This window comes from Monodelphis domestica, chromosome 3 (genome assembly GCF_027887165.1).
Source record: "Monodelphis domestica isolate mMonDom1 chromosome 3, mMonDom1.pri, whole genome shotgun sequence".
NCBI classification, from domain to species: domain Eukaryota; kingdom Metazoa; phylum Chordata; class Mammalia; order Didelphimorphia; family Didelphidae; genus Monodelphis; species Monodelphis domestica.
The window spans coordinates 8,959,460-8,976,699 of NC_077229.1; the positions used below are offsets into that span (position 1 = coordinate 8,959,460).

General features: G+C 37.9%; 1 protein-coding gene across 2 annotated transcripts in view; it reads left to right on the top strand.

Moving 5' to 3' along the window:
* The window catches only part of VN2R533 (vomeronasal 2 receptor 533), a 41,150-nt gene extending 27,377 nt beyond the window's left edge, over positions 1-13,773 (top strand). The window contains exons 4-6 of one of the 2 annotated variants that reach the window (XM_016431263.2): positions 4,780-5,007; positions 5,941-6,064; positions 12,181-13,773. In XM_016431263.2, coding sequence (XP_016286749.2) covers positions 4,780-5,007; positions 5,941-6,064; positions 12,181-13,100 — 1,272 coding nt within the window. In that variant the 3' untranslated portion in view covers positions 13,101-13,773. The remainder of the gene's footprint in view (positions 1-4,779; positions 5,008-5,940; positions 6,065-12,180) is intronic. The other variant, NM_001099537.1, reaches the window with a different exon arrangement.
* The last annotated feature ends 3,467 nt before the right edge of the window (positions 13,774-17,240 follow it).

Here is a 17,240-nt window from a genome sequence, read left to right on the forward strand (position 1 = left end):
TATTTTGTTGAATGCCCATACTTTCTTCTGGAAGTATATAGTCAGTTTTGATGGATAGGTGATTCTTGGTTGAAGACCCAGTTATCATATTCCAGCCTTGCAGTAATTTAGTGTGGAAGCTGCCCGGTCTTTTGTGATCCTGATTGGTGCTCCTTAGTATCTGAATTTCCTCTTTTTGGCTTCTTGTAGAATTTTCTCCTTAGCTTGAAAGCTCTGGAATTTGGCAATTAAATTCCTGGGAGTTGTCTTTTGGGGATTTAGTGTAGAGGGTGTTCTGTGAACTCTTTCAATGTCTAGTTTTTCTCTTTGTTCAAGAACATCAGGGCAGTTTTATTGGATGATTTCCTCAAAGATATTTTTAAACAGTGTTAGAATGAAGTGTGGTTGAGAAGCTTAACATATTAATTAGATTGTCGCAAGGGATTTAATTTCTAAATCCCACAATTAATTACTAAAGTAAATGGAATTTATGGTAGTTTATTTACAATAGAGGGAAGATACTAAGGAATGAGAGAGAGAAAAGTTTGACTTCTTTTGATATCAGTTAGAATTTCTAAGTCCCAGCCAGGGGAAGAGAGTCTCAAGAAGATGGGCCTTACCTGGAGGCTTCATGCCTCCAGAAAGGCAGGGTTACTAAATCAGCTTTTCACTCAGCAATGGTGACAGTGTAAAAGAAGTCTGGGTTTTGGTCTTCCATTCGCTCCTCTGTCCTTCACTCCAAGCCTGGGTGACTGACTGTCCTCTTCAGTCTTTTTTTTCCCTCTATTTAAAGACCTTTTTCTCTTATCTCATCACCTCTAAATTTTCTTGTCTACCAATTACAGCTCATTCTTTAGTTCTCACCTTCTTTGGTTAGATTTTTCCAGGACTGTCCATTCTTTAGTTCTCACCTTCTTTGGTTAGATTTTATCTTTTGGGTTACTTAACACCTCTTTTGTTAAGTTCACCTTTTGTAGCTACTTAGTACCTTTTTGTGGTTAATTCACCTTTTGCAGTTACTTAACATGTTTTTGTAGTTAAAATCTAAAAATAGATTGTAGCTTACAATTCTAGCTTCAGTATAAAATTGTTACAATCAGGAGATAGCTAAATCCAATCTTCACAAAAGTAAAACTTATTTGGGTCTAGAACATCACCAAGAAATCTAGATTGTTCTGGTGGAAATAAACTTAACTGAAGAGTTTCACAGAAGCTCTTTTTGACTTTCTACTTTATATAAACTTTTGATAAGAACATCTATTTGGTTCTCTACCTTTAATACAACATTCTTTATAATATAAATGTACATGAATATTAAAAAATCATTCAGAAACCACTAGTTATTTAAAATTATTTCTGAAGACCCCTTAAAATTGCACTTAAATTCTTAGCTTATTAAATTCTCTAAAGGTTGTATACAAATTGTAGCCAGTTTTGATGAAGTTCATCCATCATCATCTATGGGACAATTAACAAAAACAACATGTGATTTTTGATGGATCTAGTGACAAGGGTTTGGGCAAGATGTTTGTGGGTTTATACAATGATATTTTGTTCTTCAGCAAAGGTAAAGGTACAAATTAGAGATCAATATAAGCAAAACATAGTAGTTTAAAATGATTTAGTATTACAGAAAAATATTGATTAGATTAATATGGATAAACATTAAAAAGTCAAAAATCCCTTTTTTCTATTCAAATAAACTTGTTCACTATTATAGGAGGAGAATAAACTTAAAATAGTAAGCAATAAACTTCTAGATCTTTTTTGAAGTTTCCTTTCCCTCCCCCATTATTTATCATCCATTCCCATTTCTTTTGTCAGAACTCTGAATTTTCTCATAGAAGCACATGGCAGAATCTCTACTCTGTATTTTGAGAGCAGTTAAGACTTTTAAAACTGTCAAAATATTTCAGGTTGATTTGTAGTTAAAAAGCCTGGCTTGTGGCATATTCTTGAGGTAAAAGAAATAAAATAGGAAATCTCCAATAAAAATAAAAACTCCAAGGCAAAGAATTAAGCAGATCCAAACTGCACTTTTCAGCTCTACCAACTCAAACAATTGTTTCAGAGTTTCAAGCATGCTTTGCAATAGCATTTTTCCTGAGAGACACTGAATGGGGTTTCTTTTTTTCATTCTGAAAAATGACTAGGTCAGGTTGGAAAACCCACATGGGGTGAGAAAAGGGATTGGGGTGGAAAGATTTTTTTTTTCTATGTCACCCTCTGCGCAGAGGTTCAAATCAGAAATAGTAGTGGGAGGTGGCAGCAGAGGAGCTCTAGACCACCCAGCACACCTCGGCAGTAGGGAAACAGCGAGCAGGTAGCAGCCGGGAAGGAGAGAAGGCATGAACATCAGTAGTTTGCAAACAGCAGTGGAAGCAGTGGGCGGAGCAGGAATGCATTCATAACTGGCCACCAGGTCCTTGTAATGGGCAGAGACTGGGCAAACTTACTATCTTTACTGCAAGGCTATCTGCTCAATTTTTTTTTAGAATTTGTATCCGGAAGTGGTAAGCCATAATGTGGGTTTTAAAATTAATATTCAATAACTATTGTAATTAAAAAGTTGTATTAATAATAACTAAAGTAAAAGGAAGTACTTGAACTCAGTCCAGTCATGAGTAAAAGAGATGCAAGGGGTGGAAATGTGAGGGATTTTTATAAAGGGTTGGACTTGATTATTTGAGAATAGGGTCACCAGGAATTTAGTTAAAATCCAAAGAGATTTATTTTAACAATTTATTTATAAAATATCGAAAGAATGAAAGTACGAAAATCAGAGAGAGGATGGGGTGAGATATGTAGCCTACATGCTAAGTATTTTGCTCTGACCCCTGGTTCAACCCAGGCAAGGTTAATTAGCCCTTAGCCAGAGAGGCCTCAGCCTTGAGCCAAGGACCTGGGGATGCAGGAAGCCTCTCTCAATAGGGTAGGTCTCTCCTGAGGCCAGTCTCTTCAGAAATCCAGGAAAGGAGTCAGCCTTTTCTTTCACTCCACATGGTAGTTTTAAGTAAAGTAGAAGCAGTTTGAGATCCTCAGTCAGAGGTTCTCCAACATCAAGTTGAAGACAAAAGATTCTTTCCACAGGAAGTTCTTGGCATTTTTAAAGATCATTCCTTTTTGCCACTTCCTGTGACTTTCTTCCATTTATTGTACCAATTATAGCTAAAGCTTTGCTTAGGACTGCCCAGAGGGCAGTCAGTTGATTCTGATTTGTCATCCACTATTGCACATGTGGGTCACAGACCTCCCCCACTCAAGTGTGAGTGGGGTATATACGTTTTTGGTGATTAAAACTAAAAATGGGCAGGAGAGAGTTAATTTAATCTTTACAGAGAGCATGGGAAGAGTTACAGCCCAATTAAATACAATCATGCAAAATGCAAGGATGGAGGAAGAGGGCAAAGGATTCTAGGTAATATAGAAAGCAATTTTGGGTAATGTAGTTTTAGGGATTCAAGAATTTCTAATTATACAATGGTCATGATCTATTGGGAAAGAAAATATGAACATGCATAGATTTATTCAAAATAAATATAAAAGAAAAATGAGACTATGTCTATTTTAAATATTTGGGTCTAAAAGGTTGAATGAGTCTATTCTATTGGGATTAAATATAAAGGACATTCTTTCTTTAAATGGCATTTCAACATGATATCTATTGAATACAATCCAAATTGTTAACATGAGCCTAGGCTAGGCCTGGGTGTGAGAACCATGTGACTTCTTTGCAGTCTAGACTGATGTGAGCACTACATGCAGGAATGAATGGAGCCTCTTACTCAGAATTCAATTCACATCTTTTCAGCCCACATTTGTTCAACAGCTACTAGTCCAAATAAAAATCACTGCCCTTGGTCTTGAAAACATAAAAGTTTAACTTTAATACAGAGTCTACATTGTGAACTTCAAAAACTATTCCACCCTACTCTGACCATACTTTAGAAGATTTGATTTAGTTATCTCTTGATTGTAACAATGAAGACACTCTCTTTAACATAATCAGGAATGTCTTGTAGTACTTTACATTATTCCACCCTACTTAGTTTAACAAGGTCAGGAATGTCTGCACCCACACTCAAGAATTAAGTATCTAAGAGGATGGCCTTCAACAGACATGTGCAGAAACAGATGACAGACCCCTGGGCTGTCCTAAGTCAAGCTAAGCTATCATTGGTACAGATGAGATGTAGGAAAATGATGTAAAACTGTTTATATAGGGCACATTACTTCCTCCCTTCACTCTCTTTCCCTGGAGAGGTGGATCTGGCTGATCACTTCTTGTGAGCAGCCTGGGTGCCAGTTTGATGCTGGAACTTTGCCTGGAGGAGCTCACTCAGACAGTTTCCTTGGGATGGTCTCGTGGTAACTTGGGTAAGACAGACTTCCTTTTCCCTTGGGCTCAGGGAGGCCCCTTTGGCCAAGGCCTTTAACTCCTGCCTGGCTCAGCCTAAGCCGGAGCAGTTTAAATTAACTCTTTCCTCTCTCTCTCTCTCCTCCTTAATTCCTTCTCTCTATATTAATTAAAATCACCATAATTTCCAGCTGACTTGGATATTTTATTATTTGTGATATCACAGGGTGACCAATTAAATATAGTTTAAGTCACAACTATAAAATTATCCTTTACAACTTTCTGAATGAGTTCTTGCAGAAACCAGGATATTTATTACTCTCTCCAAACAAGAGCATTCACTTGGGCCATGAGGACTTGGATCTCCTATATAGCCCATACATTGTACTTTGGTAAGAGTTTTTGGGTACCAGACAGTGAATTATATTTCTCTTCCCTTTCAGCTCCACAATTTTCTGAAGAGCATCCACTTTAACAACAGTGCTGGTGACCATGTGTTTTTGGATGATAAAGGAAATTCTGAGGCTCATTATAACATTTTCGAGTACTTGTTCTTTCTCAATGACACTGAAAATATGGTGAAAGTGGGACAGTTTATTCCAAATGCACCATATGGTCAAGATCTTACTATTCGTAATGAGGCTATGGTGTGGGGCTGGTTTGAGCCAAAGGTCAGAAACAATTTCAGTTTAAATTCAGGATTTCAATCATGGAAACCTCATATTTCTTATATTATTTTAACAAAGAGCATTTTTATTATTAAAATCCTACATGAATGTTAGGTGTTTTTATTAATTTATTCAGACCCATATTTTTGTAGAGAAAACCTTTCTCTGGTTCCTCTTTCCATTTTTTCCCCAGGATGACCAAGAATAAAATAGTAAACCATCAATCCACCCAGTGTTCCCACACTGTGCAATATTTCATAATCTGCATTATGTCACACTCTCCATTTACTGGATTTCAGCTAAAACACAGTCATTCAGTCTTCCTAAAGTTTTGTCTTATGATGTTAGCTAATTTATTTTATGAAATTAATTGCATTTCTGAATATTTCAAAAATAACTTGGTTTTCTAAATTGTATTTAGCAAATTGCTGAGGGATTTATTATTTGCTTTCCATTGAAAAATGAACTCCATCACAGCCTTTGACTCTGTGCATCTTACCTTATATCTGAACAAAAAATAAATATTGATATTTTAGGTCATTATTCTGCCTTTCTTTTAAGCACCAGGGTTGTTACAATGGTCAAGATTATAAATAGAGTTTTAGAATGTTATGCCTGAAAAGGACCTTTGCAGTCCAACAATCTCTTTTTTTCAGATGAAAAATCTGAAACCCAAAGCAGAAGAGTAACTCAGCCAAAGTCAAAAGGCTACTGATGAATGGTGATTGAAATTATATCTCTTGAATGCATGTGTAGTCGGCATTTTCTTACACATAATCATTGATTTAGGAGCTTGGGAGACATGCCGTAGCTTTATTAATAAAATAAGATTTCTTGCCTTTGCTCAGAATGACACATTCTCACAAATAATCTCCTTTGCCGTGTGTTGTTAGGGCTCAGATTCTTCAAACATTTTCTTTTCTTCTCACTGTTCAGGTTCCTCAGGCTGTGTGCAGTGATAGCTGTGGCCCTGGATTCAGGAAAACCCCACGGGAGGGTGAACCTGTCTGTTGCTTTGACTGTCCTTTGTGTCCAGAGGGGGAGATTTCCAAACAAATAAGTAAGTCTTGAGGTCAGGTAGAATTCATGGGAATATCAATGAAAGAGTAACAAGATATGTAGCCACAAGGTGAGGGGAGCTTATTATTTTCTTTCCCTTTATCCATCTCATATTACTGGTTTCTTTCATGTATTACACAGCATGATGTGGGGATGATCATCAGCTGGATTAATAGGTAGGATCATAGATCTAGAGGTAGAAGGAACCTCAGTAGCCATCTAGTTCAACTCCCTCATTTGATTAATCAAGGAACAACCAAAGAATGGGGGTGACTGCTGAGACTTGTTGTGGTTAAGTGGCTTGCCCAAGGTGTACGATCTCCACCTAGTTCCTCTGAGCCAGTGCTTTCCCCTCAATACTGTTGTTACTGTTCTTTGTTCTTTTTTGAAGAGGACTAATGACATTCCCAGATGATGTCTAGACTTTTGCATGAATTGGGTTTTAGTGAAACTGAGTTGATCAAAGTCCTCAGTTTCATTTGCTTGCCCAGAGTCATTAAAATCCTAGCGATAAGGCAAAAGTCAGGATGACTTGTAATGATCCTGGAGGTCGTAGATAGTTTCGTTGATGTCTGTCCAAGTTCTGAGCGCTCCATAGCTCCAACTTCTGCCATCTTCATAAACAGGAACAAATTACTGACACCTCCCAACCTATTCCAGTAGAGCTCTGCTACATCCATGCACCTCAAAGCACCATTTGCTCTATTGTGGCGTAGTGGACAGAGCACTGGGCCTGGAGTCAGGAAAATCTCGACATTAAATTGCAGTTCATATACATAGTAGCTGTGTCTCTGTCCAACATAAATTCCATGTATTTCAATTTCCACATAGTAATATGATAAAATTAGATTAGATGGCATAAGAAGCCTTTTGGTTCTTGACTCTTATAATCTTTGAAAGGCAAAGTGGATCAATGAAAAGAATACTAATATGGGGTTCAGATAATGTTTCTCCTACTTATTATCCGTGCATGTCTTTGGGCCAGTCATTTCATTCTGTGATCCTTAATTCCTTTATTTCTACAATGAAATGGTTGTTATAGGTGACATCCATCTACCATCTATTACAGTATGAAATCTATGATCATATGCAGATTATATATGTAGTAAGAAGGAGATGGAGCTATTCAGTGTGTGAGGCTTCTAATTGAATAAATCCTTCAGAAGATGGTGTAGACGTAGGTGTGTCTGAAGGAGGAACTCTCAGCTGAAAGAGGCAGACTGAGTGTGATAGAGGATGCAAGTTCAAGTTGGGAGTTTACTGCTGTGGGTGAGTATGAGATGGAGAAATTTAGTCTGAATTTTGGGGACTGATGCAATGATCAGCTCAGGAGAAAAGCTATCTGGAGGATTGAGACTAAAAATAATAACAACAATAATGGCCAACACATAGTTCTCAGTTCCTATGTACCAGGCACTGGTACATTTAAAATTTCATTTGATCCTTTCAACAATTCTTGAGGGTATTTTCCTTATTTTAAGTATAAGAAAAGTGAGTCAGATGGATATTAGGTGACATGTCCAGGGTCACCCAGCTAGTAAGTTTCTGATTTAAAACTCAGGATTTCCTGATTCCAGATCCAGCACTCTATCCACTACAACAGCAAGTCAGGCAGCACAGTCAGAGCAATAATAGAAAATGAGGTAATGCTGGAAGGAAAGATCATGGTAGGTTGCTTTTAGGTTTGTCTTCAAGAATGATATAAAGTTGTATATGGGAGGAGATTATAATTTGATATGAGATAGGGTCCCATATTAAATATTTCTATACATAATTTTTTTGTTTCCCTGTAACACCTGATTATGCTAGAATTCCTGATGAAGGAAATTCACAATGAAAATCCCCTTCCTATGCCATTAATTATTGAAATAATTTTAGACTGAAATCTGGAAGAGGTCTTTGATGCCATTTGAAGAGAGAATATCAGAGAAGCTTATCAATGTCCAGATATAGTACCAAAGACAGATGGCTTTCTAGTGACAGATAAAGCCACTACAGAAGTGTGGTACAGGTAGGTGGCCTGTGACTCAAAACCAGTTACAAGCCCAATCAGAGAGTAAAGGACATTTAAAATTTTAATTATGGGGAAAGAACTATGACTTTGTATCAGAACCAGGTTACCAGGGTAGACACTTAATATAAGTTCGTTAATTACTTTGTGCATTTGAAGAGCCTGGGAGCATTGGGATGGCTTGACCATCTCTTTAGATGGCCATAGTGGCTTAGAGTTCATGTCATGAGTAAAGAGCCTCACCCTAATGAGAGAGAGGCATTCTAGTCACTGAATCCCAATAAAGGGAAGCCAGATTGTCTTTAAGAGGAAAGGAGGAGAATTTAGACACAAACCTTGGGAGAAGATTGTGGAAGGAGTAGCTTGGGAGAGGATGACCTTGGGAATTAACTGAGATCAATGGACACTCCTGAACTGACTTTTTTTCTGAGCTAGAAAGGAGGAATTTTTGCTTTGGCTTCTCCTGGGAACAGACTAATCTTGTGAAAAGATTAGGAAATTCCTGGGTGTGAGAACTGCCTTGGAGGAGATCTGTCTTTCCCTGAAGTGCTGAGATCAACTTGTCTGAGACAACTTGGTTAAGGTAAATCCAAGGATTTTTCACCTGGGACTTAGGGTTTACCTTGGAAACTAACCCTAACTTACTCAGTACATATGTGAGTCTTGTATCCGCAGCCTTTTAGAGACAATCTGTGATAGTTTGGTAGTCAGATAGTTTTCTGGTTTAGATAAGATCAGGGAGCTGGTAAGTAGGGCTTGAGGAGACAAGAAGGGCATGTCTGTGAGGGGAACATAGAAAGATGATAAGAGTTAGAGCTGTATAGATTTAGGACCTTATCTACCATTCCCTTAACCTCAATAAACTTGGTTTTTTTTATAATTCTAAAGATTGTGCTTTACTGCCCCTGGGTGGTTCCTAGTTTTGTTTTTTCCCCATTACAAATTCATCTAGGTCCTTCCCAATAAATCTATCTCCTTTTGGAGGCAGATTTCTTTTTTACTATGACCTAAATGCTTCTCTGTAGAGGATGAAAATCTTCTCTTAACTGTAAACCTTAAAATTCCTTAGACTTATAAATGTTGGAAATTTCACCATTGGGATATTTCATACTTGGAAAATTTCTTACTGATAGTCTATTGGAATGGGAACCCCATTGGCATGGGAGGTTCCTTCTCTTCCCTTCTTAAGATTACTTTAGGACAGAAACCCTTTGCTGAACAATGGAAAGGACTTTGACCTATGCTTAAGCATAGAACAGGAATTTCTTTGAGTCATGATTGATTTTAGAATTGATACAATGGAGATACTTGGAATCAATCTCCACCCTATTCAGTCCTAACAGGATTGAGTAAGGGCTGCAGCCTAGATCAAAATTTAATTATTCCAATCTCTACCCTACTCAGGTTAACAGGATTTAGAAAGGGCTGTAGCAAAGGAGCAAAGATTTAATTATTTGAAAATATGACCTTCAACAGACATGTGCAAAGCCTCTGGGCGGTCCTGGGTTAAGCTAGAGCCTCCATTGGCACAGGGAAATTGATGGACAGTGATTGGTAGATGGGAGAACTGAGGGGAGGAACTTGGAGGGTTTTCCTTAAAGATAGGAGGGTCTGAGGACTTGGGAGGGTGGAGGAGTTTGTGGAAGTAGTGGCGGTATGCTCTGGGAAGCCTGCTCTGAAGGAAGCTGAAGGTGGGGCCCTCTGAGACTGTTTCTCCATTTTGGTCACGTGAGTAATAGGGACTGATCTCTTTTCTTTGCCCCAGCTATCTAAGGGCTTGGGCCTTTTGGCCCAGCCTAAACAGAAGGGGTATTTAAGCCCTATTCCCTTCTCTCCCCTTTCTCTCTCCCTCTCTCTCTCTATCTCTAATTCCTTTCTTCCTCCTGTTTGTAATTAAACTCTATAAAAGGTTGACGGCTGACTTGAGTTTTCATTTAAGAATTACATAGCTGAATTCCTTGGCGACCTTAAATTAATATATATCAGTCTTTTAAAGTGATTCCCTTGTAACATAACTCTCCTGAACTCTGATGTGTCCTTCTCAATAGAAAAATTGGGAAGGGCTGTCTATGATCTGATTTCATTTTATATGCCAGCACTAAAGAGAGTTCCAAGTAGCCCCAAATGATCAACTCTTCCACAAAAATGTCACCAATCTTCTATGAAGTACCAAGGGACATAACCACATCATCCCCTCAAACTTTAGGCCATATGAGTAGTCAAGCAAAGATTTAAAGCCACAGATAATATAAGAGGAACTGGATTTGAATCTTACTTTTTCAAAGTCCTATTTTTGTGACTTCCTGCAAGACCTTTGATTTAGATCTTAGCTTCCTCCACTATAAAAGGAGGGTCAGGGACTAGATTATCTTTAAGGTGTATGTGTGCTTCAAATGTGCCTCAGATTTACCAAAATAGAGCCCATTTGTGTTCATTTTCCCTGCCACGATTACTTGTCCACATCTCAAGGTACAAGTGAGGGTGACACATCACTTATGCACTCTCATTATGGAAAGAATACAAGGAAGCTCATCCACAAAAATTGTTGCCAGTCCATCAAAGATTTCATCTTATGGAGGGAGAATTTATTAGGAGGAAAAGAACTGGAATGAGTAAAGATAGGAAAGTAGAGACATTTTTTTTCAGTATAATGAATTATTTGTGCTGGAGCCCCGTGGATATCCCTGCTGAAATAATTTCCTTTAAATTCAATTTAATTAATGTTTAATTTTAGAAGAGGGATTAAACAGCGAATCCTTTAAATACAATAATACTTTATATAGTAATTTAAAGTTAGTAAAGTGTCACAAGTATAATAGCATTTTATTATCCTAATAGCTCTAAGAGAAAAGTGTTATTTGCAATCCCATTTTACAGAAGGGGAAATTCCCTCAGTACCTCATCTGTAAGTTGGGAAGGCAAATAGCATTTACCTCAAGGAGTTCTTGTGAGGATTAAATGAGATAATCATTGTAAAGCAGTTGGAACATTTATACCTAGCACATAGTAGGTGCTATATAGATGCTATTATTATCACTTTTATTATAAATAATGTTTGGGAAGTATCAGTGAGCACACATACAATATAGATCCATGTTACACACAACATTGGTGGCTGCACCTCTCCTCCTCTCCACCCTGCCTGAGGACATTTTTCATAGAACCCAGTCCTCTGCCCAGCCTCCCAATGAGAGTGCTGCCCCCTTCCCTGTCTGGGGTAAGGGAGAGGCTCACATTGAGTGTGAGGACTGCACTTGGGCACTTGGTCTCTAACAGGTTCACTATCACTTTTATAGATTGAAATAAATATAATTAAAATACTAGGTAGAACAAATAACTATAACTAATTAACTATTTATTAAGCTAAGGGAAGGGAAGGAAGGGAATTGAGGAGATCTAAACTTACACTCCAAAAGTCAGTATTCTGATGTACTAACAGCTTTATATACTAATCTAATTACTTCCCTAATAAGTATTTAAGGTTAATGGAGGGGCTGGTAGGAGCCATGGCAAGGACCAAAGTCATCTCACAAAACTGGAGTCCTCTTTGGGTCTGGCAGAAGTCTCAGGATGTAGAGCAGCACTGCAGGAATCAGGAAAGGGTAGAAATAGTTCCACTTAGTCAGTCCACCTTAGTGGAATGCTAACCACTATCTCTACCACTTCCTTATATTGGATTGATTGAAGGAAGATCCCAGTCTCATTGCAGCTTCAAGGTCCCCTCTTCCAGAGAGCAAAATGTCAGCGAAACTGTCTTTCTCTGCTCCTGAGAGTTCTGGAACGTTGGCCTGTAGGATCTGCCCTGCAGGATATCCTGCTTTGTAGGGTTTCCTGCTTTTAGCAAAGAGCTAATCCTTACAACAAAATAGACAGACTAACCGTTGTCTTCAATGGGAAACGATACAATCTGAGAAATAGCATGACTTAGGTCTTCTAATTTATAAAGTTTATGGACACAGTAGAACAGGGCTTAATTACCTTGATGGCTACACCAAGGTGGCTACAATTATATCCTGAGGGTCAATGTCCTACCTTCTGTTTCCCAGGTTTCAGAATGGGGAGAATTTTTCAACTTAAAACAATAAGATGCATCTTGTCCCTTACAGATATGAAGCATTGTGTGAAGTGTCCTGAAGATGAGTATCCCAATAAGGAGAGAAATCACTGCCTCCCCAAAGCCATTACCTTCCTGGATATCAAAGAACCTCTGGGAATGTCTCTAGCTTCTGTGGCTCTTTTCTTCTCTGTGCTGACAGTCCTAATTCTTGGAGTGTTTGTGAAGTTCCGAGATACATCTGTAGTCAAAGCCAATAACAGGGCCCTCAGCTACACTCTCCTCATCTCCCTCACCTTGTGTTTCCTCTGCTCCTTGCTCTTCATTGGCCGTCCCACTGCAGCCACCTGCCTCCTCCGACAAACAATTTTTGGGGTGGTGTTCACTCTGGCTGTTTCTTCCATTTTAGCAAAAACCATTCTGGTAGTTCTGGCCTTCAAGGTTACAAAACCAGGGAGCAGGATTAAGGTATGGCTGCAACCTAGAGTGTCCAACTGTATTGTAGTCCTTTGCTCTGGGATTCAAGTGATTCTGTGTGGCATCTGGCTGGGAATATCTCCCCCTTTTCCAGACACAGATATACATTCTGAACCCAATCAGATCATCGTTGAATGCAATGAAGGCTCTGTCTTTGGTTTCTACTCTGTCTTGGGTTACATTGGCCTGTTAGCCCTGGCCAGCTTCATAGTGGCTTATTTGGCCAGGAGCCTGCCTGACACCTTCAATGAAGCCAGGTTCATCACCTTCAGCATGCTGGTGTTCTGCAGTGTGTGGGTCTCCTTCCTGCCCACCTACCAGAGCACCAAGGGCAAAGCCATGGTGGTGGTGGAGATCTTCTCCATCCTGGCCTCCAGTGCTGGCTTACTGGGCTGCATCTTTATTCCCAAGTGTTATGTAATCTTGCTGAGGCCACATAATGCAAGAGTAAGAAGCATTTGTCTGGAGAAATTGAAAGGATTAGCAAATGAATAATTGTGGAAATCCATGAAAACTCACTGAATCAGTCTGGTGACTCGTTTCTGGAACTATCACACTTCTCTTGGAATTGAATTATAAGATTAGTCAAAATTTTTAACGATGAGAAAACTTTTAATTTTGGAAACTCAGAAAAAAACTGTTTAAACAGTTTTTGAAACTAGCCCTCTTTCAATGGGAAAGTGGACCATGTATACATCATCTGTAAAGACTCATTAACATATATCCAAGTTATCTTAACCAGAAATGCAGTCAGATCCTAAGAATGATATAAGGAGTTTTCTCATAATTAGACATCTCAAGCAGCCTATATGTTTTGTCTTAAAACTGGACACATACTGATCAATTAATTGTTGTTTTCATGTTTATTTGATTACATACAAACACTTGGGAGAATAAAACATCCCTTTTTCATTCTTTTGCTTTCTTTTCTTTCTTCTTTTCCCAACATGAAAAGTCTCTAATTTCTACTCAATTACAAATCAGATTATTTATAGTGTATAGTTTTTTAAAATTAATTGATCTTATGAGATTAATTATTTTTTAATATATAAGATATCCATTTGAGTTTAAAGTTCAGCTCCAAGATGATGGAGAGGACCTTGTCCTGATCTGTTAAGCCACTGATATTCTTTACTTAATAAATAAATGGATAAGATCACAAGATAAATCCTTGTACTCTCATTTATTTCCTCTTTTGTTCCTTACATCTGTAACACCGAATCAGAATTCTTTCACAAGTCAGAAGAGGTCCTTAAGAAATGACCTGTATCATATTAGAATATCTATGTTTCATGAAATTGAGAACACTTGAATCCTACCTACTTGCACACACGTCACTGAAACTTTACCTGAATTTCTCTATTATCACAGCTGGTAATCATAACTCTACATGTGAATGGAATGAACTCACCCACAAAATGCAAGCATATAGCATAGTGGATTAGAAACCAAAACCCTACCATATGCTGTCTACAAGAAACACACATGAGGAAGGTAGACACACATAGAGTAAAAGTAAGAGGATGGAGCCAAATTTATTGGGCATCAACTGAGAAAAAGAAGGCAGGAGTCTCAATCATGATATCTGACAAAGCCAAAGTAAAAATATATCTAGTCAAAACAGATAGGGAAGGTAATTACATCCTATTAAAAGGCAGTATAGACAATGAGTAAATATAAGTACTCACCATATATGCACCAAATGGCATAGCATTCAAATTTCTAAAGGAGAAACTAGTGGAGCTCAAGGATGCAATAGATAGAAAAACTATAGTAATGGGAGACCTGAGCCTTCCTCTATCTGAACTAGATAAACCAAAAAATAAATAAGAAAGAGGTAAGAGAAGTGAATGAAATCTTAGAAAAAATTAGAGTAAATAGTTATGTGGAGAAAAATAAATAGGGACAAAAAGGAATACACCTTTTCAGCAGCAAATGGTAAATTCACAAAGACTGATCATGTACTAAGGCATAAAATATTGCAAAAAGTGCACAAGAAAATAAATAATAAATGCAACCTTCTCAGATCACAATGCAATGAAAATAATAGGGTACATGGAGAAGCAAATCGAAAATGAATTGGAAATTAAGAAATATGATTCTCCAAAATCAGTTAAAGAACAAATAATAGAAACAATAATTTCATTGAAGAAAATGACAATGATGAGATATCCTTTCAAAATCTATGGTATAAAATGCATAGGGGGAAATTTATATCCTTGATTTCATATATTAGCAAATTAGGGAGGGCAGAGGTCAATGAATTGGGCATGCAAATTAAAAAAACTAGAAAGTGAACAAATTAAAAACCCTAAGATGAAAACTAAATTAGAGATCCTAAAAATCAAAGGAAAAATTAATAAAATTGAAAGTCAAAGAAGTATTGATTTAATAAATAAGACTAGAAGCTGGTACTTTGAAAAACAAATAAAATAGACAAACTACTGGTCAGTCTACTTAAAAAAATGAAAGAGGAAAACCAAATTGACAGTATCCTAGATGAAAAGGGAGACCTCACTTCTAATGAAGAGGAGATTAAGGCAATCATTAAAAACTATTATTCCCAATTATATGGCAATAAACATGGCAATCTAGGTGATATGGATGAATATTTACAAAAATATAAATTGCCTAGACTAACAGAGGAAGAAATTGTAATGTAATAATTAAAATGGTTGAGGCCATAAACTGTAGTGATTAAATAGTGGAAGGCTTAAATTGTAGTAGATATAAGAGTGGATGAGTTAGTTGTGACCGCAGGAAATATGTTTTCGCTACAGTGTTTTGTTTTTAATTCAAATATAAGGTGGTCGCCAGGGAAATATTCCCAATTATTCAAATATACCCAAGTCAGCTGGATTTTATAGAGATTTTAATGAATACAAATGAGGAATTAAAGAAAAGGAGAGAAAGAGAGAAAAAGGGGAATTATGAGAAAAGGATAGGCCAGCCCAGGGCAGCCCTGGCCAACCGAGGCCTAAGCCCTTAAGAGGAAGATCAGTCAGTCCTTAATCACTCACCACAAGATCTGTCCAAGCAAGGATTCTAGTGACACCAGGCCAGCATCATCTCAGCTGCCTCCACCAGCTCAATCCTCAATCTGAATCTGAATGTGAATCTGAATGTCCCCGAGAGAGTCCCGAGAGAGACCCTTCAAGGCAGCCTTTCCCAGCTGACTGTTTTGAGGGAGACCCGAGAGAGACAGAGTCTCCTCAAAGGGAGTTCCAGCCAGAGTCCTCCTCAAATGGAGTTCCAGCCAGAGACTGTCCCAAGAGCCTGTTTCCAGAGCTCTCTCTCAACAGCCTCCTTAGAGACTCTTTCAACAGCCTCCTTAGAGACTTTTTTTTTCTTTCTCAGATTTCTCATCTCCTTATATAGGGCATTTTCTCCTATGTCACCTCCCCTAAGTTCTCCCATCTACCAATCACAGTAGATGTTTTTCAAAGGACAGATCATTCTTAGTTCACACCTAAGAAGGTGTAAATTTTTGAGTAATTCACACCAGGAAAGCTCTGTGTAAGTTTCTCAGCTCTTTGTTCCTTGTAAATTCACAAGTTGCTTGACCTTTATAGGTACTTATCTTAAGAACTTTTTGCCTTATTATAAGTATGGGGTTAAGTACTTTTCATTGTTCAGAAAAGAGTTTACAACTGTCTTCCCCTAGGGCAGACTTAAGTAGGTGAAGTAGAGTTCTCACATTCCTAATCGAAGTAGAGTTCACTGCCCAAATGGGGAATGGTCTTAATCCAATCTTATGAGGTAGGGTCTGGGAATTTTTAAGGTTCACAGTAACCAGCAAAATGTGGTTGTCAAGGCTATGAATGTTAAAAATTGTAATGTCAAACCCAGTAAAGGGTTTTGGTCAAACTGTAAATGATGATTTTTAGTGTCTTGACTTAAATAAAAAAAATAAGTGGTTGCCATGGGAAAATCCCCAAACCCAAGTCAGCTTGGTTTTATGGAGATTTTAATTAATGCAAATGAAGGAATTAAGGGAAGGAGAGAAAGAGAGAGAGAAAGAGAAAATAGTAGAAAGGGCCTAGGCCATGGCCTAGGCCTGAGCCTAAGGGAGAGCTAGTCAGTCTTTATCACTCACTGCAAGATCGTCCTCAAGCAAGCTCCAAACCTCCGAACTGACTTCCAATGCAAAAACTAACTACAACTCAATAAGTTCCTTCCTTTTAAAGAAAATTTCTCTTATGTCACCTCCTCTAAATATTCACATCTACCAATCACAGTAGACACTTTTCCCCAGGACTGCCCATTCTTAGTTCTCATCTTCTTTTGTTTTCACCTTCTCTGGTTAGATTAAATCTACTGAGTATATCACACCTCTTTTGTTAAGCTTTCCTTTTGTAAGTTGCTTGACCTTTTAGGTACTAAATTAACCTGTATAGGTACTGAGCACCTTTTTGTATTAGATCTAAAAATAGACCTATCTTAAGGTTCTAGCTTTACTATAAGTATGAGTTAGGGTCTTTTCATTGTTCAGTCAGGAGTTTGCAACTTTATCTTCCCCTAAGGCACTGTCTGAATAGGGTGGAGTAATTTTAAAAGTTCTCAATACATTCCTGATCAAGTACCTCCATTGTTAAAAACGGGGAATAGCTTAACCAAATCTTCTAAGGTATGGTC